We start from the raw sequence: 27,894 nt of genomic DNA, 5'->3' as shown, positions 1-27,894 counted from the left end.
AGTCTCCGTAGCCTATGTACGCCCGCAACTCCAGAGGAGTTACATGTTTTAAAAGCTAAACAACTATGCCCCTTTCTTAAGCAAATAACCATTAAACACCTCGCCTGCTTAGCAACTTCTGATACACCCAAATAAATAATATTTTCTGAAAATGGACCATCAACGATCTTAGTAGGATAATTTGGTGATACAACTTATGAATTAAAAAATATCATAAAGCTGTTTCACTAAATATTTCTGCTGAGAAAAATCTACATGGAACAACTCTTCGAAAGCAAGATACACACTCGTAGACATCTATTCGGACTGCTTGAAATTTCATATTAGGCTCGACGGAATTAACATTGTTTTTAACTTAATTCAATGGATTGATTATAAGAAATTAAATATATAGAATAACATTATGATTACTTACGAAAATCACTTGAATAACATTATTTACAGTACATATGATGCTACTTTATAGCACTAGTGCGAAAATTAGCATATTACGTTACTGTGTCGAACATTTAAAGGGCCATATGTACTGTGAAACGTTGTACGATACATGTGCGAATAGGTAATTCGCAACTCGTGTCGATTTAAAGCACTCCCTTTGGTCGTGTTTTAATTTATCGCCACTCGTTTCGAATTTCCTATTTTTCGCACTTGTATCGTAATGTACTATTATCTCTCCCTTAGTGTTTGTACATTACATAGTTATTTTACTCTGTGGCTGACATGATGCTGTCATATTTAGCAATATTTGTGTTTATTTTATATATATTTATACATATGTCTATTTGTATTTCTTATTTTTGTATTCACTATAATTGTGTGTGTGAACATAGGCTTCATACCGTTTTAGCAACACCTACTTTTTCGATTAATTTCTCTGTTTTCGCTACCCAAATAGATTGCTCTTTAGCGATAAGACTGGCTGTTGTCTGTCTCTACATTTAATCAATGTTTCTTTTTTTGTATCTTTTTAGTGAGGTGTGCAAATAAAGAGTTATCTATCTATCTATGATTAAAAATATAATTACAAACTATACTAAAATAACAATAAATAAATATAAAATAAACCTATAATAATTCTAGAAAAAGCCCCTGGGGCATACTTAGTATCGAAAAAGCTGGCAGCATTTCCTCGCTGGATTGTTTAAGCTAATACTCTGAGCTAGGAAGCTGCCAGCTCTTCGGTCTCCTGTGGCGTCTCTGAGTATCTTCGCCAGGTCTTTGAAGAGACAATGTTTTATTGTAAACTTATAATAAATGAAAATTTACTGTAAAAATACGCATATATATACTGTAACAATACTAATGTATTTTCTTAATTTTATTTGTTCAAGTGGATTCTGAAACTTAAAAATAAACAAATTTCTCTGACACGTGGTAATTAATTGTTATTATGACCTTGAAACATTTTTTTTGTAATTTTCGGTGTATATTTATTTTATTCGTAAAATTGTACCTATGGTCTAAATATTTAGAAAAATATCTCTTTGATAAATACTCTGTCAATATGAATAAGTACTCAATTTTTTTCCATTTAAATTATAATAATAATAATAGTTTAAATTATAATAATTGTAATGATATTATTATTTAAATCCAGCTACTTCTAACTGGTGTAATAAAACATTGTTTTCACTGATAACAACTATTTATTTCCGTTTCAAAAAGTATTATCTATGCAATAAAAATAAAAGTTGTTGTGTAGTCATTTTTATTTATAAGTCCTTGTTTATCTAATCATACAATAAGTGGACTAATTACTTTATTTGTCTAGTACTAGAGTATAGGATGGAACTTAAATATAACTCGAAAAGCTCTGACCATAGATTCCGATTTCCCATACATACTCTTAGAGTTAAATAAGTTAGCAGTGATTTTGATAGGCCAGACTGTGCAAGTGTTATTTTAAACGTCAAACTTCTATGAAATTGTGACAAGGGTTCCGTACATATTTGTAGGTACATATTATACAAAGGTTAAAAAATCTTCAAAAAGATTTGGGCACCCATACAATTATAATTGGCTACTTGACAGTTTTTTGACAATAATGTCAATCGATCTTGATTTTCCTGAGGATCAAATGTCTATATCATGGCATTTAAGCAACACAAAGGTCAGAAATGAGAGTTAAAGTCTGACGCTCGCACTCGACGATTGAAACGCCTCTAACAAAATGATTATGTGATGTGACGTCACATTATATAAGTCTGTCCTAAATGTATGGAAGATCAAGGACATTGCCATTTTGACCCTTTAATATTGCGTTTATGTGTATAGTTGTCATACAATTTATTTTTCAATAAAAAAATTTTTTTTAATTAAAATTTTTTTTTTGAGACTTTGGAGCCTTGTATTTTTTTATAATCTCAATATATTTTTTTTAATTCCACTTTTTTATAATTGATGGCTCATTTTCTATCCATTTAACTACATTGTGTTATAATATTCAACATGTGTCAAGTACCCAATTACAAATGTATAGTTTTCGGATTTTTCCCTGTACTTACTTAGAAGATATTACTTGCCAAATTTCATAGTTATATGTCAACAGAAAGTACCCTATTAATTATGATTCCCTTGAGAGTGTCGAAATATACGTTTTGTGCGACATGCACGTCCGTATTTTTTACAAGCTTTTATTTAACTTGCAATGTACCTATGTATGTATGTTTGTAAGTTAAATTTAACCCACTTCCCGGTTTCTGATGAAGTTAAAAATTTGCATACATATGTAAGTCGGGTGACAATGTAATATTTAGGTACCATCGAGTTGATCTGATGATGGAGACAGGAGGTGGCCATAGGAACTCTGTGATAAAACAACGCAACCTAATTGTGTTTGTGGTTTTTAGAATTTTCTCGACGACTATTAGTTACTTGACGAAAGAATAGTACAGTCAGCGATAAAAGCTTGTACCAAAAATTTAATTTTTACCAAAAACTTATTTAACTTTAATTTAGAAGTTTGGTTTTTCACAGCTTCAAGGGACTGTAGATATGAGTATTATCGTTTTAATTTCAACTGGATACTTCCATGCGTTCCCGAGATAAAGGGTCTTGTCAGACAGACGGACAATAATGTAATCCTATAAGGGTTCCGTTTTTAATTTAAACTTTATTGCACAAAATACGAAAAAGGTACAAAAGGCAAACTTAGTGCCTAAAGGCATTGTCTATCAGTCAACAATAGGGCTAAACAGAGAAGTAATAAAAATGGTGCAATAATAAAAGTAAGAGAATTTAAACAAATGAAAAACACAATACACTACAGATACAATACATAAATATTTTTTTAAAATATATATAATTAATATACTACTACATAGTTCACTCATACGTATTAACACATATTTTTATTTATTTAATTATTTTATCTTTGTGCAATAAACAAATAAGTAAAGAAAAATGTACAATTGGCGAACTTAATATCAAAAGTCATTCTCTACCAGTCAGCCATTGGGTCGAACAGAGACATTTGTGTATGTTGGTGCAGGAGAAATTAATAACAAATAATACGGAAAATTTTATACGTGAAATCTAATAATAATAAAATATATACATAGTTAAATACTACTACATATATAATGTATAAAAGATAGACTAATACATATAATTATGTACATGAACATACACATGTAAGTATTTTTTTTTCCTTTTGATGTATGTAACAGACTGTATGGCTGTTGTGCTATATTTAATTTACTTCATAAATCCTATTTAATCTAATTTAAATTATGACGCTTCAACTTTCTACCTTAATCGAATATTATATTTTTGTAAATCAGTAAATCAGGTGAAAACGTTAATTACCTAACTATTGTATTAGTAAATGAGCTTCAATAATGATCGTCAGTACGTCATTAGCGAATTATGCCCCACCACAAATGGCATAAAACCATGGGGAACTGGTTATCTGCTATCAGTTGACCAGTATCAGTTCATTCGTTCACTAGTATAATAAAATTATATTTTAATATATTTTTCAAATAAATTTCTGGTACTTAGAGCAAAACTTAATAGATCTTAGATGAACCTTATAACGTTTGAATAAGGATAATTTTCTGATAACAGTGTGGACGATGTTATGCAGTATGGAATATACTTCACCAATGTAGGTTCTCGATATTTGTATCAAAATAAATTAGTGCAAAAGTGGTGTGATTTTAATAAGTGAATAACATGATAAAAGGATTGTTTTTAGTAAGTATGAAGTTGAAAATCTCTATTATTTTATTTATTATGTAACAGTTTTATTTCACCTTATATATATCACTTTTATTGACTTTTACAATGGGGTTGGCCGGTCGAAGTATTAAACAGATGGCGCCATCATAGCTTGCCCTGTCAATCCCTAGAATTGTGTCAAATTCTTGTTTTTTTTTTTGGAATTTTGTGACCTGGATTCCAGTACTTTAAGCCAAATCTCATAGAACAAAACTAGAGACAGGGGCAAGCTATGATGGCGCCATCTATGCAAACCTTTGACAGTTGCCAACCCCATTGTATTATCATGTGAACAATTGTATTATCACTTCTATGAAATTTATATCTGTGAGAACCTATAATTGACCTCCGATTGTTAGTTGGAGTTGCAGGCGTACATAGGCTACGGAGACTGCTTACCATCAGGCGGGCCGTATGCTTGTTTGCCACCGACGTAGTATAAATATATATATTGTTAATATGTTAATGTATAAAATAATAATGTGACATCACTCTCAAAATTCTACTTTCGATTACTGTGATTTTTGTTCAAGAACAATTCGACGGTATATGTCATTTAATAGTGGCCTTCATTCTTCTAGTGGATATTTTATCATTATATCACTGGGAGAATGATGCCAGCTATTGTATAGACGAATCCACCATACTATTTCATCATTATGTGTTTATATATCTGTGGCCGGTAAAAAAAGGGTACATAAGTCTCTGGCAGCGCAGGTGTAAAGGGGTGTAAGTTCCACGTAACACTTATGCCCTTATACACCTAAACTGCCAGAGACTTGTACCCTTTTTCACTGTGGCCGTAGTGAAAAAGGGTACATAAGTCTCTGGCAGCGCAGGTGTAAAGGGGTGTAAGTTCCACGTAACACTTATGCCCTTATACACCTAAACTGCCAGAGACTTGTACCCTTTTTCACTGTGGCCGTAGTGAAAAAGGGTACAAGTCTCTGGCAGCGCAGGTGTAAAGGGGTGTAAGTTCCACGTAACACTTATGCCCTTATACACCTAAACTGCCAGAGACTTGTACCCTTTTTCACTAGGGCCACAGATATAACAAAAATTACATTGCAAACGGATCCGCTGCAATTAAATGTTTTAATTTTTGGCCAGCTGTTGTATAATCCATCCAGTTTCAGTTGCTTTGAAAGTCGTGTCAAGTTTTCCAGTAGACATGTTTAACAGTCTGTCACTGGGAAAGATGATACAATTTTGTTTGGCATAATTATCAACAATACTTCGTGTTTGTACATTCCTGGGTTCGAATCCCGGTATCTAAAAGCAAATTTGTGTATTTCTAAGAAGGAATGTTTTGATTTTATTATATTCATTTATTTGTGACGCTCTCAAACAAAAGGTACGACATTGTTGCTTACCATAATGACAATTGCTCGTATTTTTATACGAATAACCTGTCAGAGCGCCCTTATGGCAAGCGACAATGTGGCACCTTTTGCTTGAACACGACACATTTTTTTAACCTTTTCTTTATTTCCTACATGATTTTGAATTGTTTGCTTAAATCTGTATTTCTTTATTATTAACCAACATTTTTTACGCTAGCAGACTCATCATATATTAGACTATATCATCACATATCATTGACGGCTGGTTATCATCATCTCAGTAGATATGTGAACATTCTATCACTGGGAAGCTGATACCAAGCAGTTGATGACAATTCATCATTACATCATCATTAACTAATATTTATGAAGATATACTACGACTCTTCCATTCCGCGAACTTTTGGATGTCCCCTCGTTTGATTTGATTATTATCATTGTCTTCGTCAAGTAATATCACAGTAACATTTGATCATCATTATCATGTATTCAAAGATTCAAAGATTCAAAAGATTCAAAGATTCAAAGAATTTATTTGCATAGAACACAGTAATATAAAGGTCTTACAAGATAAAAGAAAATCCGTGCATTCAGTCTGCATGCAGGCGTGCAAATATTTTAAAAAACAGTCAATATATATAAAAATAGAAACAAAAATTTAAAAATATCAAATTTACACAATGTCAAGTAAAATAATAATCGAGGGTCGAAGTTAAACAAAATGTCAAAGTTATAATAAATAAAATAGAATTTACAATATTTCCTGAATATGAATGTCAATTATCAACTAGAAATTTCAGCAGCATGTCAGTTGTGATCTAAATATTTTTGTACACTATAGAAACAATTATCAAGAAGCCAAGCAGTCAGTTTATTCTTAAATCTATTTCCTTTCAATAATTTGATGTCATTAGGTAATCGATTATATATTACTATACACATGTTATATACATTTTTTTTGTAAATAATTTTATAAGCTCGTGGTTTATGTAGCAAATTCAAATATCATACAAATTGTAGTAACATGACACTAATATTTGTGACAGTAGTGTCACACGCGCAGTAGACACGTCTGTCATTCTGTCACTGGGTGCTGTGATGCCTGCTGTCGCAGATAATTTAACAGCCGGAATAGGGAGCGTGCATGAACTGTAGGAGGCAGCACAGGAGCTGTCAGATTTTTGGCGCGAAGCGTAAATGTGATGTTTATTGTTCCGATGTAGCCCACAAGATGGCAGAACCGTCTATGCACAAGAAAACACTTGACGTGGAAATGTGCATGTTTATGGTTCCGATTCAGACCACACGATGGCAGACCCTCTAACGCGCACGGCCCCTATACGGAAGGTGGAGGTAAGGAAATAAATCTCCTTGTACCAAAAAGTGTCATCAAAAAACCCTAAATAGGTGGCGCTACAATACCTAGAATACTTGAACAAAAAATCAAATAATAGACAGCGCACTTTACTCCGTCAATAGCGCCTAGGTTCTTAGCTACTCTAGCGCTACTCTGGAGAGATTTGGAACTATTATTTATAGCTAACAGCTGGACACTTTTGCAACAGTTCTACCATAAGAGATGTCACTCCTCTTAATTCCACACTCCATAAGCCAGAATAAAAATATTTTTTTAAATTAAGTATATATAGTCTGTGTCACTTAACATATTTGCTTATGGCGTTATAAATAAACGCGTTACTGGCCTGAATTAGCTATGAATCGTTTGTCTCTATCTGTCATTTTGACTTCTGTGTCAGAAAGGGATAAAACATAATTTAACTAAATCAGGCCCGTAAAGTTTTATGAATAAGGGGATTAGTGTTTAGCCTCTAGCCGACGGAACCTGTCAATACAAATGTAATTTTGAAAAAAGATAATGAAACGGAAGGCCTCATTTTATTTATGTACATAAAGTATTTATTGCCAATAAAGTAATTTTTGACAAAGGTTGTGTCAAAAAACGCTTTATTACTTAGGTAGTTTTTTCTCCAACTGTTATTTGTTCGTGTCATTCACGATGACGCGCAGGTTTGTCAAATCTAGCCCTTAACAACATGACAATACTATTCAAGACACGCGTCATCGTTAATGACACGATCAATATTCTGACATTTATTACTAATATCGCTTTTTTTTGTTATGCCATTACAGTATTAATCAAGCATACGACCCGCCTGATAGTAAGCGGTCACCGTAGCTTACGAACGTTTAACCTCCTAAGACCTAGAACCAATAATTTGTTTTTTGAATTTGGAACCCTTAGTTACATAATAAAAGTTAAAAATAGATTTTGGAATATGTACAAAAATTTGTACTCAGGGTCTTAGGAGGATAAAGATGTGTTTGTTTCTAGATAACAGCGTCAGATGGCACCTGTCTCACATACTTGGCAGTCATCCGCTCAGTAGATATGCCCAACTATCACTGGGTATATGATACCAACTACTTTGGGACGATATCAACATAATCTTCAATACTTGTGTCACTAAAAGTTCACTGCATCAAAGAGAATTAAGGAGACCAAGAGTCCTCACTCCATACCAACGGTTTAATTACCAAAAATACTATTATTTTGACGACCGATTTGGCCTAGTGGGTAGTGACCCTGCCTACGAAGCTGATGGTCCCGGGTTCAAATCCTGGTAAGGGCATTTATTCGTGTGATGAGCATGGATATTTGTTCCTGAGTCATGGGTGTTTTCTATGTATTTAAGTGTTTATAAATATTTATATATTATATATATCGTTGTCGAAGTACCCTCAACACAAGCCTTATTGAGCTTACTGTGGGACTTAGTCAATTTGTGTAATAATGTCCTGTAATATTTATTTATTTATTTTCGTAGTCTACATCTGGCGTCAAGCAGCGGAACTCTCAGTACTGCTACTCGACAATAGATGTCGCGGCAAACAAACATTCAAGTTACCGTTAAATCGTTGAGCATTAGACTTTTTGTTTCCCGCGACATCTATTGTCGAGTAGCAGTACTGAGAGTTCCGCCACTTGACGCTAGATGTAGACTACAAAAAAAATTAGTATTTTTGGTAACAAAACCGTTGTATGGAGTGAGCACTCTTGGTCTTCTTATATCTGTTTGACTGCATCGACCTATCAAGCGACGGAATATGGGACATCAACATAGTTCGTGCCATCCACGATGACGCGCGGATTTATCAAATCTAACTTTTAGTTATTTGACAATAGTAGTCAGGGCACGCGTCTTCGTGAATGACACGTACTTTACACATTATAATTAAGAACAGTAATCACATACTCATTTACAAGTTATAATTCTGTCACTGGGTTTGTGATACTGCTTTTGGTTATAAACTTCGTCGTTTTTTCAAGCTTTTTTTCTATTTACTTGTATATGTACTTGACTAACAACCACTCCAATAAGCAGGTATAGTGTAAGGCCTGAGTGGACGCTCGAAGCGGGGCGTGTAGCGTGGCGTCGGACTCACAAGCGATGTGAGCAGCGTGCACTGCGGCCGCTCCTATACGTTTGTATTTGTTTAACATGAACGCCGCACATTAAACCCTCGTTGGAATCCGTTTTTGACTTTGTGCCGGTGGCTATTGATGGCGTGGCATTGGAGTTCAGAGGCTCCTTTTTCAGGGAATTAGGGCGCTTGCGAGAGAAGGCTGCGATCCTCGCTCTGGGTCGGATCTGGGTCAGCAGGTCTCCATTGCAGTTCAGCGGAGAAACGTAGCGGGAAAAATGGGTACCTTTGAGCCAGGTACGATCCAGGGCGGGTTATTTTAGATTTAATTTTATAATATTTTGACTCGTGTGTGATTTGTTTTATTGTGTTTTATTTATTGATAATTTAGTGGTATTTATGTAGAATTGTAGTTTAAATATTATTTTATATTAATGTGACATAGTCAATTGAAACATAACATTGTACTGTAAATAATTCAATTTTATCAATAATGTTTTTGATCTATTAAATACCTTTACCTTAAGACTGTAACTAGGTAAGTTACCTAATGTAACCGTGTTACAGCGTGTTGCTATACAAAAGCTAACTGTTGTGTTAATGCACCTATCTGCCATCTTGTGGCATAATCCGGAAACATACACTTGACGGCGTCAGGAGCGTGCTGCCCGCTACTGTTCACGCGCGATCCCAATTAATATTCTGTTCTCTTTTTAGGAATTTTATAAATCCAATGGTAATCGGGGTCATTGCCCCAGTAAATATATTATATACATATATATAATACTGGGAGAATGATAACAATTACTTCTGGACTACATCATCAGCAACATCAAGAAGTAGCTTTCGCGCGTAGTAGTCGTTTTCATGATTTTTCGTTTGAATTTTAAAACCATCCTAAGTTTGTTGTGTGTTTCACAATGTCCATGTAAAGTCCTGAATAAGCTACTTGCCACTTATCTGACGAATAAAGTCATCGTTGGCGTGTCACAATCTTCAAATAAGCTTAACTGTAAAGAGCTAAGTTTTGCAGGAAGTTTTATCTGACAGTTTATTTATTTGTTAATTAGCTATTCAATACTTCACTTGGACATTGTGAAACAGGTCATAAATGCAGTATATCATTTGAAGAATATATTTGTTTATTAATAATGGATATATACTGTGGTGCTAATATAACTAGCTTAAATCTAAGTCATTGTACGAAGGATGCAGGCGGCATTTCCTCGTTGTATCGCAATGCTGATACGTTGTGCGAGGAAGCCAGCTCTTCGGTAACCAGTTACGTCCCCCGTCTATTTATTTAAATTGTTTTATATATGTATATGGAGTTTTTTATATAGTTTCCAGGGCTGATTTTGGTAGGTTTACACAGGTTAATGTACTGACGTGGTAGCGATCACATACTCAGCAGACATGTCTGTATATCTGTCACTGGGTGTGTGATACCTACTGCTGTAGTACACAACATCGAGTTCTTTAATATGTACCATATTACAATTCAATACAAATACTCTTTATTGCACACCTCAATACAGAAACAATCCAAACAATACAGCACATTAAGAAAAAATAAACAACAGGCGGTCTTATTGCTAAAAAGCTATCTCTTCCAGACAACCTTTAGGTAGCGGAATTATTATTTGTGGTGGCATATTGTTTTTGGTCTGAATATTTTTTTTTGTATATATCTAGAGTCCATCTCCAACTTTGCACATTAGCATCGATAAAGTGAGGCAGAGCCACAATAAAGGTCATATACACATGAATTTAACGTATATGTGAGCGCGGCCGACAAAACGTCCCACTTGTCGCTTGCCATAAGGACGAAATTGGCTTGTATCTTTATACGAATAGCCTCACAAGGTGTCGTTATCGGAGGTAGGACGTTTTGCCGGCCTATATGATATGATATTTCATTATATTTTATTTTTATTTGTATGATATATTGTTTTGTTTTGTGTTTATTCTGTGCTAGACTTCTTTTATTGCATCTGGGACACCTACTGACATGAACATGACATAAATTTATTTATTTCCGCTTTTTAAAGGTTGCCTGGAAGAGATCGCTTTTTGCGATAAGACCGCCTGTTGTTTATCTCCTCTTAATGTGATGTATTATTTGTATTGTTTGTATGACGGTATTGTTTTATTGTTTTTCCTTATCCTTAATCCTTAGTCTTTAAGAGCTTCCACCGTACAAAACTTTTTTCATTAAATTATTTGTATTTGTTTTATTTGCATTTGTTGTATTTGTATTTGTTGTATTTATATTTGTTGTATTTGTATTTGTTGTATTTGTTTTTGTGTTTTTATTTGAACAGCAATTTATAAGTCTATTAAAAGTTGGTAGTCACTGTCTCAGTAGATATAAGTTACAATTCTATCACTGGGAGATTGATACCATCTGATTTTAGACTACATCATCATATCATCATCATGTTACCAATAATTATTAAAATAAACGACATGATTATGTTCATTTTTGGAATTTTAAACTCTAGTACTGAACAGGTATTTAGGTACTTATAATGTTTACATATATTTTAATTTCATGTGGAAATAGTTCTTTGTTTTACAAGGGGGCAAAGTTGTTGTTTAACCGCTCGTGCTAATATTGATACCCGAGCAAGTGAAAGATTCCAAAATTGAACCACGAGCGTAGCGAGTGGTTCGAGAAGTGGAATCTTGAGCGTTGCGAGGGTTTCAAGGCACGAGGGTTAAACAAATTTTGCCTCCGAGTGAAACAGAACATTTTTCACCACACCAACGCGAGAAAAATAATAACTTTTTTTTATACTACGTCGGTGGCAAACAAGCATACGGCCCGCCTGAAGGTAAGCAGTATCCGTAGCCTATGTACGCCTGCAACTCCAGAGGAGTTACATGCGCGTTGCCGACTCTAACCCTCTCCCACCCCTCGTTGAGCTCTGGCAACCTTACTCACATACTATGAAATACCAAAAAAAACAAACCAAATCAAATCCAAATGAACGTAATTAAATATTAATCATCTTAAAACATTATTTAAAGGTCAATTCTACCAGCTAACATAAGGAAACGACTCAAAATTTGCATAGTCTGATTACTTTGTTTATTTTGTTTAAACGGAATTATCATCATCATGCACATCAAGAAGACAGGACAGTCGTTCGTCACTAATCACCCGCTCAGTCGACATTCACATGACAATTGTCACTGGGTGCGTGATAGCTGACGATGAGACTACCTCATCATGGCATCACTGTGTTCATCATCATCTATTTTATTATTTTATTTTAACGGAATCATTATAATCATCATGCTCATCAGGAAGTCAGGATAGTCGTTCGTCACTAATCACCCGCTCAGTCGACATTCACATCACAATTGTCACTGGGTGCGTGATAGGTGATGATGAGACTACCTCGTCATGGCATCACTGCGTTATCAACATCAACATCTATTTCATTGTGTGTGTCGATTGTTATCATCTATACCATTTATATTTTATTTTCGTATTTTTTTGCTATTCTTTTACTAATTGTGCGTTATGAACTTATGATTGTTGTGTAAGTTTTTAATGTGTTTTTTTTTTAATTTAAACCGTTTCAGTAGGTTCAAGTTCTTCAGAATGGTGGCCATCATTTTTTCAGCAGATAAGTTTCCGTCTATCACTGAATTAATGGTGCTCACTATGAAGAAGACTACATCATTACATAAATAAAGCAAATTTACTAAGATATAATCAAGAAAAACATGATGGCTACGATGTTAACTAATACTACACGCTAGAGTTCCACGGACGCTAATTATAAATTAACCCTTAAGGTCGTTTTTTGGTTGGCAAAATTAGATCCCTGGAACTCGAGAGGTCGGAGTATGTTTTTATTTCCCTGACAAAGTGCAAGTTTGAGTGCTTACTACATTTTCGTAATAATATTCTGTAATATTTATTTATTATTTATTAGCCAGTATTTAGTAATAAATTGCCAGATCGTTTGAACAAAGTTTGGCATCAAACTGTAATTTGTATCTGGGATATAAAGACAAGGTTTACATTTACGTTTGTTTAATTCTAGCTACAGGAATATGATAAGGTATAATGCAGGAAGACTTACTTTATCACAAGATGTGATGGAGGAGTGTGCTGGAAGACTACAACTACAACACCACGAGATAGGATGGAGGAGAAAATTGCAAAACTACGTCATCACAAGATATGATGGACGAATATGTTGGAAGATTACGTCATCGCAAGTTATGATGGAGGAGTGTGTTGGTATACTACGTCATCACAAGATATGATGAAGGAGTATGTTGGTAGACTACGTCATCACAAGATATGATGGAGGAGTGTGTTGGTATACTACGTCATCACAAGATATGATGAAGGAGTATGTTGGTAGACTACGTCATCACAAGATATGATGAAGGAGTGCGTTGGTAGACTACGGCAAGATATAATGGAGGAATCATAGAAAAATGGTTGCCACATCCGCAGTAGACATGTTGTGATTCTGTCACTGGGTTTGTAGCAAGCAATTGTTCTAGATTTTATCTACAGTTCGACTTATGTTCTACGCGATCTCGGGAAAAAGTGGAAGTGAAAGTAACCTCATGTGACTTTTACGTGACCTTACCATCAAGCTTTTTTTTATAATTATGACTAACAAGTTGTTTAATTTAATGGTACCTAAATAACCTGGAAGTACAATAGGGAGGAATTTGCCCAGCAGGGCGCCAAGTATGGGCACATAATATAATTATAATAAATGTCAAGTGCTGTCTCTGTCTCTCCTTTCCTTTTTTTATATTGTGTTTATAGCCTTTTGTATTGTTTTGTAAGTGTTTTTACATTTTACCTTTATATTCATATTATAAATAGCCTAGCCATCTTGTGGGGGAAAGTCACCGTCTGCCGGAAATAAAATTGAGTACCGTTTTATTAGGCAGGCGTCCGGTTTTTTATCCCATAGGCCAGTATTTAGTCCATCGCTTTCACCCAATAGCCCAGTTCATTTTAGGTTCCATCAACTCTCAAATAGTGCTTACACCCTAGCGGGTGCTGCCTCTGCGTGCGTCCCATGACACGGGCAAGGGCAACATCCGCTCGGTGTACCCCTTCCATTTCATTAAAGTGTCAAAAGGGACCCTACGTGTTGGCTTCGGCTCCGCGCAAGCCCCCAAAAGTCCGGAACACCATTGTTTTGTGATGGGAAAGACATGCAATAATAATAATTTAGCCTATATACGTCCCACTGCTGGGCACAGGCCTCTCCAAGAGGGCTCGGGCTATAGTCCCCACGCTAGCCCAATGCCGGTTGACTTCACATACACCTTTGAATTCCTTCGCGGATGTATGCAGGTTTCCTCACGATGTTTTCTTTCACCGAAAAGCTAGTGGTAAATACCAAATGATATTTAAGAATAAGAATAATAAGAATAATATTTATTTCAAGAATTTGGCATTACAAGACCAGCAGTACATTGATCCCCACACTAGGCTCAGCCTGTCACGTGGGAATCTCAGAGAAGTATCGAAATGGTGCGGTTCTCATTTTAACAGAATACATTATTGTTAAAGCTAAATTAAATTAGTTTTTTTTATTATATGACTAACTATCAAACTAAGCACAAAAACAGTTAAAAAGGTCTCAGTAAGTTGTATGTAAGTGAAAGTGTTTATGTGAGGGTATGTGTGTATATATGTGAGTATGTATGTATGAATATGTGCGTGTGTATAACTACGAAATGTGAGAGAAAACAAAATAAAAGAAAAGTAGCTGTAGAAGTTATTCATCTTTCGGGAGCAGACGCAATTGAATATTGTCGTCTACTACAGTCATTTCAAAAAATCCTCTGACTCATCATAGTTCCAAGAAAGTAGTAGGGGTTGGATATGCCTTTTTGCTTCAGTTAAGTTACAGTGCCTTATGTCGCAGATTTTTACTAATTTATTGTATAAATGCGGAAAGAGATAAGCCGAGAATCTCATAGCAAAAGCAGTTTTAACAGGGGGCTTGGGAATTTTGTACACTCTTTTTAGTATCATGTCTTGTAGATTAGGCTGACGACTGACCATATTGTGTACGTAAAGGGAAGCACGCAGTAAAAACAATCTACGAACACTTAAGACGTGCGCTTTAATAAAAAGTTCAGAAGTAGAATACCGTCGGGGGAGTCCTAGGCAGACTTTCAGAACTGCTCTTTGTGCTCGCTCTAAAGTGATTAAAGTTGATTTAGTAGAACCACCCCAAGCGAGTATACAATAACTTAAAATAGACTGACACAGAGCCAAATATACAACTCTAAGCAGGTGAGTATCCGCAACCTCCCGTAAAAGTTTCATAGTGTATATAAGTTTGCGAACCCTACCAGACGTCGCTGAAATATGTTTTTTAAAGTTAAGGTTCTCGTCGACTATAACGCCTAAGTACATAAGTTCCGAAAAACTCATTGGTACGAGCCAGGATTTGAACCCGCGATTGAAAGTCGGACTCCACTCGGCCACCACCGCTTTTTTATGTTTATGTTTAAAAAGATTTAATTTAATTAATTTCCTAGCCGTTTAAAATATTTTTTCTCAAACTTGCTATGAAATGATGACATGACTTACGTCAAATTAGGTCCGGAAATACTACATATCAGGTGCGATGAGTGAAGATGATATGTAAAGGACTTTCATACTGCCTTACACACCTGGGACTGTAAAGCAACCTTCTTTTGTTTTTTAACGTCAAATTGTGACACAACATCTTGGCATTCAACCATCAACAATTACGGTTAGGTACGCTACCGTTGCTTAGCAACGAATATGCACAACAAATCACCGTTGTTGTGCATATTCGTTGCTAAGCAACGGTGACGACGCATCGCGCAGGCGCGCGGACTTACGCGCGTAAGGTAGTTCACCGCTGGTAGAGTGGCGAGCCGAGTAGGTCGCCACAAAACAAAATAACTACATTTTTTGTTTTAATTGCAAATTTGAGAAAAGCACTATACAAATCTCGGCGAGAAACGGGGTTGCCGGCCGCGTATCTCTATCCGCGTATATATCTACTTGGCCTGCAACCGTACGTTTCCCGGCCTCTATAGTAATGTTGTACTATTACACAATTTTCAATCGTGCCTGAATGCCGGATAGGTCTGTTCTTCTGATGCCCAACCTGTCAAACAATGACAATACGGCGGAAGAATGTTAGAAATGTCGCCGTATTCAAGAATTATTTCGCTTAAAATTTAGTCTTTTCTGAAGGGTGATGAAAATATGTACTGTAAAACATATGTACTGTAAAACGTTGTACGATACATGTGCGAATAGGTAATCCGCAACTCGTGTCGATTTAAAACACTCCCTTCGGTCGTGTTTTAATTTATCACCACTCGTTTCGAATTTCCTATTTTTCGCACTTGTATCGCAATGTACTATTAGATTACATACCTTGTTGCTAAGGCACTCCTGAAAGTCCTTCTTCATGTTGGAGACAGAGACGCGGTCCTGCGGCCGCTTGGGGCCGCTAACTGACGTCACGACGGTGGACAGGTCCAGCTCGACTATCTGGAATCCAGAAATAATTAGGTTAGTGTAGAGTTTAAACAGTGGCTTGCGCTGAAGGTAATATAACTTATTTTTGAAGTGAAAACTTCTTTAGCGGCGCTGTGCCCTTTTTGTGATGGGGAAAAAATGTTAAACTCGCGACAGGTCACGTGACCGACAGATTCGTCAGATTGAAAATTCGTAAGACGGACACGTGACTTGATCGAAAAACTGTTACAATGCCATTGAAGCCAGTAAACCGCCGGCGCGGCGTAGGAGAGGAAGTACTGTATTTTACCACATAAATGATAGTACTTTTATACCGATAATTAAAGCAATTCGTGCAAAATTGTTCCCTAACCATTCCAAAATATAAAAAATGCACAACGTTAATATTCAAGTTTTCACTTCAGCCGGCACTCCCGGAGTGCAACCCGTTGTTTTTTTTTTATGCCAGCGGCAGAACGTAAAACGTGAAAATCATTGCCTCGTTCCATGAGCCCCGAGTTAAACTATTTCTGGGCAGATTGCCCTTCGGGCATCTGAAGCAGGCAAACGTCAAATCATTACACAGGAACTTTACGGTCGGCCGGATTTTACGATCGGACGGCGAAATTTACGGAGTGAGTCGAGACCGTGGGGTCCAAGCGCCAAATTAAGTAAAAAGCTCATCAATTCTACCGCGATACCGGTGACCAAAGAGCTGGCAGCTTTCTCTCGCAGCGCATAAGTATTCCCATTCAGCGAGGGAATGCTGCCAGCATCTTTGGCACAAAGCCGCGGGAGCCTTATTTAGATATATTTTAATTTAGATTAGTTTTTCATTTCAATATAAGTAGCTATTTCATATGATTGTATATACCATTAATTTTACATTGAGTTAAATCAAATAAATATAGGGACCGTGCGCGTTGGAGGGTCTGCCATCTTGTGGCCTGAATCGGAACCATAAACATGTACATTTAACGTCATGTGTTTTCTTGTGCATAGTAGGTTCTGCCATCTTGTGGGCTATATCGGAACAAAAAACATCACATTTACGCCTCGCGCCAAAAATCTGACGGCTCCTGTGCTGCCTCCTACAGTTCATGCACGCTCCCTATACTAAATTAAAAGATGAACTGTACGTCAATGGCGGTAAACGAAAACTTTTTTCACGCTTTTAGTAATTTAGTAGTAATTACTTCTTTATTATTATTATTTAATTATAGGCGAGTAGCTGTTTAGCTGATGAGCCTATGTCACACAGTGTCCTGTATTATACAGTTCTTTAGGTATAGGTTAACTGAAAGAGTTCCCTCTTAGGGATAAGTTAGCCTTTGTACACAAGTATGTTATATCTGATGTAATCAATATTTCTTTTTTCTCGTAAAATAGTGTTTACTTACTTGCTTACTTAATTTATATGAAGTAAATATTAAAAATAAAAAATCATTTACAGTACCTTACCGCACTAGTGCATTAATTATAACTATACGTCCCTATGTCGAAAATGGCGTAAATTACCATATGTACCTACTGTAAACATTGTAAAATACACGTGCGAATAGGTAATTCGCAACTCGTGTCGATTTAAAAGAGTCTTTCGGTCGTGTTTTAATTTATCGTTGTGAATTGTCTACTTTTCGCACTTTTATCGTGATGTACTATAATAGTACATTACGATACAAGTGCGAAAAATAGGAAATTCGAAACGAGTGGCGATAAATTAAAACACGACCGAAGGGAGTGTTTTAAATCGACACGAGTTGCGAATTACCTATTCGCACATGTATCGTACAACGTTTTACAGTACATATGGCCCTTTAAATGTTCGACACAGTAACGTAATATGCTACTTCTCGCACTAGTGCTATAAAGTAGCCCCATATGTACTGTAAAGTAATATAGTAATAGACTTATATCCTACTCATGTACCTCAGAGAAGATAGGGTCCTGTGAGGGGTCATTGTAGTCTCTGAACTGGTTGGTAGCTCGCAGGTACGCCTCGATGATGTCAATCTTCTCTTGTGTGCGGTCTGTTACATAAGAAAAAAATAAGTGTTTATGGTATGGTAGCCATATTGTATAATAAATTACCCAATTCAATAAGAGAATCTGAAATACAGGCATATTTAGGAAACATTTATTGGACTTTTTAGTACAAAATGCTTTTTACTCTCTAAATGAATATTATGACCATATTCCGCACAGTTATTAAATTTAGTATAATGTAGTATACATTAGATTAATTTTATTTATGAATATAAGATTTGTATGCCCGTTAGCTGGCTGAATACACTGATCTTTGAAATGTATTTGATAACATCCACTTGACTGTACCCTAACAAATAAATGATTTGATTGATTGATTGAAAAAAAAAAGAAATTATAACAACGGTTTTTAGAGTCAGACCAAAGCTAAGTTGGCAGTGATTTTGACAGCCCAGACGGTGCAAGTGTTATCTGAAACGTCAAACTTCTATGAAATTATGACGTTTCAGATTGGTATGGCACCCAAATTGTATAATAAATTTTCCAATTCAATAAGAGAATCTGAAATGCCTGTATTTAGGAAACATTTACTGGACTTTTTAGTACAAAATGAATTTAGATAACACTTGCACCGTAAGGGACTTGCACCGTAACAGTTGCACTGAGGAGTGCGCGACACACGACGAGAAAATTACCCGTTCTTGTTACTTTTGTCAGTGGGGCTCATTTTTAACACTTAGAAACGATCAAAACGGATTAATTTTATATAAATTTTAGATGAAGTACTAACTTGTCTGTGCTAGGTACTGCAGCGAGCGAGCATCGACCGGGAAGTGCGCCACGGTGGCGCCGAACTCGGGACACATGTTGGCCACGGTGGCTCTGTCCGCGATGCTGAGCGCCGACACGCCGGGGCCGAAGAACTCGACGAATTTGCCCACTACGCCCAGAGAGCGGAGGTGCTGAAACGTTGTTATAATAATATATAATATTGAAGATCCACAACATCAGTTTACATCGTTAGAAAACCGAACTAATCCTACTAAGCACTTAAACGTGAATAGTTGACGCATTCTACATTTTACCACGCTCCTCTTTGGTATCTGTATCAGTAAAAGGCCGGTGCACTTATTTGAGAAATTTACCATCCATCAACACATCAGACGTGCTGCCAGATAACTATGCCTAAGCCACAGAACCGCTGCATTCCGTGGCAGCTTTCGCTACGCTGCCACGAAGTGCTGGAATAATCTTCCACCACCAATCCGACAGAGCAGTATTATTGGTTACTTTGAATCAAGACAAAGCGTACCTAATGGACCTTACCGTACCTAAAACCTTTCTTCCTCTTTTTCCGGATCCCTTCATTGTTACTTATTACCTATTTTGTACTTTAGTTACTCACCAGTAAAGTTATGCACTTATATATAAATTTAATGTATATATTTATTTAATATTTAATTTATTCACGTCGTGCACATGTCGCACACTGTGCTGACCCGCACACCTCACTGGCTCCACATAAAACCAGCGCCGTTGACCACGCAAGTCGTGCCAGCTGCATTGCTGAGTGGAGACCATTCCGGCTTCACATCTCTGTTTCTATTGTTTTGTTTATCTTTGCCCTGTATTTGCTATATGTGTTATTGTGTGAATAAATGATTTCTATTCTATTCTAATCCCGTCTAGGAGGCACTAGGCCTTGTTTTATTTATGAAAGCAGTTGCCATCTGGTCTTCCATATGGCAGTTGAATTCGTGAAAACTAGTATCTACCCCAATTTTCGAGATGAGTTGCCAAGTGAACCCCAAAAGCCCGGACCACGCTAGGAAGATGATGATTTAATATTTAAAATGTGTGCTGTGGGACCTGCGTGAGGAGAAAGTCAGGGCTTATTTCGATTCGCCAGTATCACTTAGTACACATAGGTAAGTTTAAAACGGGCCAAATAGAGGATTCCGTATCTTTGTACGGTACATCATCATCCTGTCCTGGCCGGTTTCGGCCTCGGCGACTCAGTTTGTACTGGCTAATGAGAGCGACGATCGTGAGCTCTCAGGTGGCTGACGTAGCCTATTTTTGCAGTAAATGTACGGCCACATTCACCGCAAGTCAGCACCCCTCCGACACGATTGTAGTTTATGACCGCAGGTGGTCGGGCCTTTAACTCGTCACGCTTCACGTCGAGTTCCACTCGCCTCTGCTCTTCAAAGGCTTGCACTTTTCTACTCACCGTATGCCTCCACTTCGGCCGACCTTGTGCCGAAGTCTCCCAGTGCGATGGTTCAATGTCACATGTGACGCTTCAGCACATCTTTGTAGCGTAAAAGTTGACCACCGTCGCTTGCCACTTTGCAACTCTGAATAGAAGATGCGCTTAGCAACTCTGTCGTTAGACATACGGGAGACATGCCCAGGAAAACAACAAACAAAGTTATACTTAGCGAAAATGCCGGGCCCATAAAAGTATTTTTAGCACAATAATATGTAGCGGTACACACCCCCCCAGTTTCAATTTCGTTACTTGCCGCATGTTTACTGAGTAAAATGGCTGTGACCTACATAATAGACGGACGAACAGATGGACATGACGAAACTAGGTCCGTTTTTGCCATTCTGTGTATGGAATTCTAAAAAGAGAATTTTATAAGTTGATTAATAATTACCTTGGTGATGGTAAGCACAAGGTCAGTGGATGTGGTCAGTGGGTTCAGTTCCCCGACGAGGCGGTATCCCACCACTTTGGGTAGCAACATACTGATGGCCTGACCCAACATTACTGCCTCTGCTTCGATACCTGAGGAAAGAAAATTAAATTAAAGAAATTTCTTACCAAACTTTTCCTCCATTAAGTCCTCGGTACGGAGTGAATCATGTCGAGCGTTTTCGACTTAAAATATGCGAGTCGTTTTAACATATTTAATATGTCTATGTCTCACGGAAGTTTTTTTTATTAAACTAACACAAATCAAAAATTATGACTCAAAAAAATACTAAATAAGTTTATGGCAAAAAAAAATATTTTTGGTACAAGCTTTTATCGCTGACTGTACATTTCTTTCCGCAGACAACTAATACTCATCGAGACAATTCTAAACCCCAAAAACAAATTAGGTTGCGTTGTTTTATCACAGAGTTCCTATGGCCACCTCCTGTCTCCATCATCAGATCAGCTAGATGGTACCGTAATATTGCATTGTCACCCGACTTACATATGTATGCAAATCTTCAGCTTCGTCGGAAACCGGGAAGTGGGTCAAATTTATCTTGCAAGATTTGTCCCGTACATAGTTACATAAAAGCTTGTAACTTATAAACATTGTTATTTTTGACTCCATCATACACTTCCATTCAAGTTCAGATGGAATTCACAAAATAAAACGTAATTTAAGCTTATTTTTATCGATAGGTCACAAAACACCCAATGTCCTTTTGCAAGACGTGCTAGAAATAATAAAACAAAAAAATAGAAAGTTACTTCAAACGCCCCAATCGATGACACATAAAACCGTGAAGTAATCCAATATTGTCGGTATATTGCCTACAACGTCGCAGGTCAAGATACCAAACCAAGACCGTGAAGAAATCAGCTTTTGTCGGTGCCGACCAAGGCGTAAGCCTTTAAAATCTTACCTCCAATGTCGCAGCTCAAGACACCAAACCAAGACCATGAAGAAATCAGCTTTTGTCGGCGCCGACCAAGGTGTAAGCATTTACAAAATCTTACCTCCAACGCCCCAGCCAACGACCCCCAGTCCATTAATCATAGTGGTGTGGCTGTCGGTGCCGACCACGGAGTCTGGGTGCAGCATGTCTTTAGAGAAGACCACGCGGGCTAAATATTCCAAATTGACCTTGAAAACAAATTATTTCATATAGAATAATGAATATAGTCGGCTAAGCCGTTGCATAATAGATACAATATTATTTATTGGCACATCTTTTCTTATTAAAAAATACAGCTTAAAGAAAAACAATTGCTCTTCAAGACTACTTTTAGGAAGCGAAAACAAAGCATTTAAGAGGCCGTTTACGATTTTAGTCGCAAAAATTTCAAATTGATAGATTTAGTCGATGAAATCGTACACCTTTTGTTAACTATCAGAAATAACAAGTACTGGTTTCTATTAGCACATCTTGTTATCTTTCATTTTATAAATCATTTATTTGAAAACAGACTCACTTAATTAGTAATGATATTTTTTTCTGATGGACGTTTAGGTAAACGCGCGTAAATCTCTGATTTCGCCGATCTTATTTGTAAATTTCGTAAAGTTTGGACTGCTAAAATTGATAATTTTGTATTACACATATCCTGTACTTCAACTTTAATGGACTACATGTTTGTTATTATATATTTGAAGTAGTGTAAATGAAAGTCGAAATAAATTTTCTCCAGAAGTTACTTCAAAACAAGAGACAATATCTCTGAAAATCGACTTAATTTCAACGTAATTTTTATACTTAAACAATCTTACATCATTTGCTGAAACTGTTTTTATACATCATTTTGTATAATTTACCACTATAATTTTATGATGAATTCTTGAAAACTGTCCCTTCTAATCACATATTACCGGGGACGCACGCTTGCGACCTCATTATTAAAAGGCAAGATGAGAAGACGTGCTAATAGAGATTTTATATGTTTTTATCTAAATAACAAATACTTGTTATTTAGATATTACGTAACAAAACTTATACAATTTCAATTAATAAATCTATCAATTTTACATTTTTGCTCTAAAATCGTTACCAGGCTCTTAAGCAAAAAAAGTAGGTGTTGCAAAAACGTTGAGAAGCCTACTTTCACACACAATAAATAAACATACACATATAAGAAAATACCAATATACACCGTGTTTTTAGGGTTCCGTAGCCAAATGGCAAAAAACGGAACCCTTATAGATTCGTCATGTCCGTCTGTCTGTCGGATTCTGTCACAGCCACTTTTTTCCGAAACTATAAAAGCTATACTGTTCAAACTTGGTAAGTAGATGTATTCTATGAACCGCATTATGATGTTCACACAAAAATAGAAAAAAAACAATAAATTTTGGGGGTTCCCCATACTTAGAACTGAAACTCAAAAAATCTTTTTTCATCAAACTCATACGTGTGGGGTATCTATGGATAGGTCTTTAAAAATGATATTGAGGTTTCTAATATCATTTTTTTCTAAACTGAAAAGTTTGCGCGAGAGACACTTCCAAAGTGGTAAAAAGTGTGTCCCCCCCCCCCCCGTAACTTCTAAAATAACAGAATGAAAAATCTAAAAAAAATATATGATATACATTGCCATGCAAACTTCCACCGAAAATTGGTTCGAACGAGATCTAGTAAGTAGTTTTTTTTTAATACGTCATAAAAATTTTAAAAAAAATTTTTTTTCATCAAACCCATACGTGTGGGGTATCTATGGATAGGTCTTCAAAAATGATATTTAGGTTTCTAATATAATTTTTTTCTAAACTGAATAGTTTGCGCGAGAGACACTTCCAAAGTGAAAAAAATGTGTGTCCCCCCCCCCTCTAACTTCTAAAATAACAGAATGAAAAATCTAAAAAAAATATATAATATACATTGCCATGCAAACTTCCACCGAAAATTGGTTCGAACGAGATCTAGTAAGTAGTTTTTTTTTAATACGTCATAAAAATTAAAAAAAAAATTTTTTTTCATCAAACCCATACGTGTGGGGTATCTATGGATAGGTCTTCAAAAATTATATTTAGGTTTCTAATATCATTTTTTTCTAAACTGAATAGTTTGCGCGAGAGACACTTCCAAAGTGAAAAAATGTGTGTCCCCCCCCTGTAACTTCTAAAATAACAGAATGAAAAATCTAAAAAAAATATATGATATACATTACCATGCAAACTTCCACCGAAAATTGGTTTGAACGAGATCTAGTGAATAGTTTTTTTTTAATACGTCAATAAATTAAAAAAAAATTTTTTTCATCAAACCCATACGTGTGGGGTATCTATGGATAGGTCTTCAAAAATGATATTTAGGTTCCTAACATCATTTTTTTCTAAACTGAATAGTTTGCGCGAGAGACAGTTCCAAAGTGGTAAAATGTGTGTCCAAAGTGGTAAAATGTTGAACAAGATCTAGCAAGTAGATTTTTTTTTAATACGTCTTAAATGGTACGGAACCCTTCATGCGCGAGTCCGACTCGCACTTGGCCGCTTTTTTTTATTTCCGTTAATTTCAAGGGTGCATCCCTGAGCTTAAATTAAGTAACTTTCTCAAAGACAGCGGTATTCTAATTAACTCCATTTCGGAGATAATCAATAATTAATTTTTATCTTATAAAGCCCTTACGAGCGTGTACACTTGCCTTAGGGCCCATTTACATATTGATAAATGTTTAGTACGAGTTCATACATTTGCTACTAAACGTAAGTACTATCTCGGACGATCGATGTTCGAAATGACATTGATATGTCACAGTTTTCAATTGTTTAGTTGAGTTAAATGTAATTCCGTGTTATAACAAAGCTGTATGCAACATTTAATTACTTTTTATAAATATAAAAATAATTAAGAAATAACAAAAAAAAAAGATTTTTCACAAAATTAACTATGCCATTTAGTTTCCTTAAACGTACTTACCGATACCCCGAAGTTAACGGAATTCAATAAAAACACGGTATACAATGTGCTTACAAATTAGTTACCAACATTTTTACAGCTGATAGTGCAGTCAAGAGCAAAAATATGTATCGAAAGAATCGTCTCATAAATATGGTACTAGCTCTTATTACACTGGAATAAGATGCTATGGGACGTATTTTTGAGTAAGATGTGTACACCCATATTTTTACACTTGACTGTACTTAGATCCTGGAGTATATTTAAGTATGAAACATTATAGGTTTTATTATGTTTTTTGGAGAACATTGGAAAACTTTGTTACGTGAAAACACCTGTTAATGAGATAATTAAATGAGACATTGAACAGATTCTAAAATCGCTTTTACCTAACACTTAACCGGCCACTTAACGTGAACAAATCAAATGACACGTTGAGATTTAAGATCAATATTTGCATGCTGCCATTGGCTAAACATACATACCTACTGCTTATAATGATTATGTCAACTTCATTTTACCATGTTTACGCAAATAAATCATTATCATTATCAAGACGAACAATTGTTGACTTGACAGAAAGTGTTAAACATCTTGTCAGTTAAATGCAAATGATGATTATTTTTAAATATTTTTTTTTTGTTCGGTAAATGAATACAAAAAAGCGGCCAAGTGCGAGTCGGACTCGCCCATGAAGGGATCCGTACCATTTATGACGTATTAAAAAAAACTAATTACTAGATCTCGTTCAAACCAATTTTCGGTGGAAGTTTGCATTTGTTACCACTATATATAATATTATAGTTCTCTGAAGTTAAAAGTGCCATAGATTATCCAAAATCAAAGAGTGTGCCATTTAGATCTATGGAGGCCTAAGTCACAATTTAAAGTTAATGAACAGATAAATCAATAAATATTAGGGGACATATTACACATATCAATCTAGCCTCAAACTAAGCAAATCTTGTACAGTCAGCGTCAAATACTTAGTAGCAGTCAAAGTGTCCAAATAGTTCGGTACACCATACTAAATATATACAGGATGATTCAGGAGACGTGAGCAGGATCAAGCCTGCATATTCAGTAAATTATCAGCAACTGTTTCGTACCAGTATGTGTGAGATTAACGTTAATTTAATTTTTACTGTTATAAAAAAGAGTTTTATTTTATTTACGATATTTATGGTCACCCTCTTTGTTTTATCCATAATAAGTGACAAATTGAATGTCATCGGAGTGTGGTTACTTTTATAAAATCGTATCTCACTCAAGTGTGACATTTTATTTTCTTCATAATCAAAGTGCTGTCACAACGGTTAAAGAGGTATTATCTTTGTTAATTAAGTGTTGTAGGGTGTTCATGATTGTAGATAATCAAATTTGTCCTTAACAAAAAGTTAAATAACAGATAAAAAGCGTGATTGTTTTACTTAAATATGATGGTGAACGATTCATTAACATTTACTGATTGTGTAGGCTTAGTCCAGCTCACGTCTCATGAATCACTGTAGTGTACCGAACTATTTGGCTACTTTGGTTGCTACAAAGTATTTGACGCTGACTGTACTATGGGTACTCGGCGTACGATATACATACGTATATAGATAAGTACATACTTATACAGGGTGACCTTAGCCATTGGACAAACCCTGAAATCCCACGTAGGGTTACTTCTCAGGAATGCTCTTAATATTTTTTTAAATAGAACAAAAGATAAAAAAAATTTTTTTTCGAACAAATGTTATTTGCAATAATCGACAACAAAACGAAACAACTGTGTTATTCTTTGGCAGTGTTTTTTGACAATTTGTTCGAAATATTTGATAATGATGACATTTTTCAAAAGTCAGAAGCTTATATAGTGTCATAAATAAAAAAGTTAATCAAAAAGGTCGAAGAAGGTTCCATGCTATTCTTTGAGGATATTACCTTAGGAGCTACTAACACATACAGGCTGCTCCAAAGTAAAAAATGGTAATTTGTTAATTTCTTCGAAACCGCTACACCGGTTATTATGATACTTTGTACACTGGTTCTAAATACCCTAATGCATATGTACATTTCGGCTCTGTCCAATGGCTAGGGACACACTGTATACATAGAAAACACCCATGACTCAGGAACAAATAACTTTGTTACCAGGATTCGTACCCAGGACCATCGGCTTCATAGGCAGGGTCACTACTTACTCTATTATATTATAATTTTTAATATTTAATTATTTTAATAAATTAATATTATCTTATACAATCTGACGATCTTTTTGTGACATTGTTAAATATCATGTAATTTTCATTGAAAATTAAATAATAAATAATTAAATTAATCTATCTTATTTTTCTTTTCTTTTTCTCTTATTATTTGTTTGTGTCACAAAGCAAGTAAGTTGTGGTTGAATAAAGATTTTATCTATCTACCCACTAGGCCAGACCTGTCATTAAAAATTAAAAATTAGAAAAAATAAAAAAAATTGTCGGTTGACAATTTTTTTTTAATAAAAAATTTGTTTTTTTTTGTTTTTTTTGTAATAATCAATGTTGGTTGTATAAGTAAGTTATTTGTAATGATTTATAAGACATTACTAACCTGGTGAACGATACCGGAGCCCGGCGGCACGATCAACATATTGTCAAAGGCCTGCGCTCCCCACTGGAACAATAACACAACGTTAAACCACACAATAAATAATAGTGCTACCGTACAGAAATGACACTTCCTACTAAACCGAAGTTTGACAGCGACTCAGGGACGAATCATGCTCTTTCTATTCTATGGCACCATCCCTTTTGGCTT

At 35.7% G+C, this 27,894-nt stretch overlaps 1 protein-coding gene across 1 annotated transcript in view; it reads right to left on the bottom strand.

Annotated features, from left to right (window-relative positions):
* LOC133532590 (cytoplasmic aconitate hydratase-like) overlaps positions 1-27,894 on the bottom strand; it is a 76,682-nt gene that overhangs the window by 38,105 nt on the left and 10,683 nt on the right. Inside the window, exons 6-11 of the mRNA XM_061871334.1 lie at positions 27,688-27,750; positions 22,229-22,355; positions 21,168-21,298; positions 19,292-19,463; positions 18,445-18,545; positions 16,432-16,548 (exon numbers count right to left, since the gene is read on the bottom strand). Coding sequence (XP_061727318.1) covers positions 16,432-16,548; positions 18,445-18,545; positions 19,292-19,463; positions 21,168-21,298; positions 22,229-22,355; positions 27,688-27,750 — 711 coding nt within the window. The remainder of the gene's footprint in view (positions 1-16,431; positions 16,549-18,444; positions 18,546-19,291; positions 19,464-21,167; positions 21,299-22,228; positions 22,356-27,687; positions 27,751-27,894) is intronic.

The sequence above is a fragment of the Cydia pomonella genome, chromosome 27 (genome assembly GCF_033807575.1).
Source record: "Cydia pomonella isolate Wapato2018A chromosome 27, ilCydPomo1, whole genome shotgun sequence".
NCBI lineage: Eukaryota > Metazoa > Arthropoda > Insecta > Lepidoptera > Tortricidae > Cydia > Cydia pomonella.
Note: the sequence above shows the minus strand (reverse complement) of the source record. Positions and strands in the feature narration are given on the sequence as shown.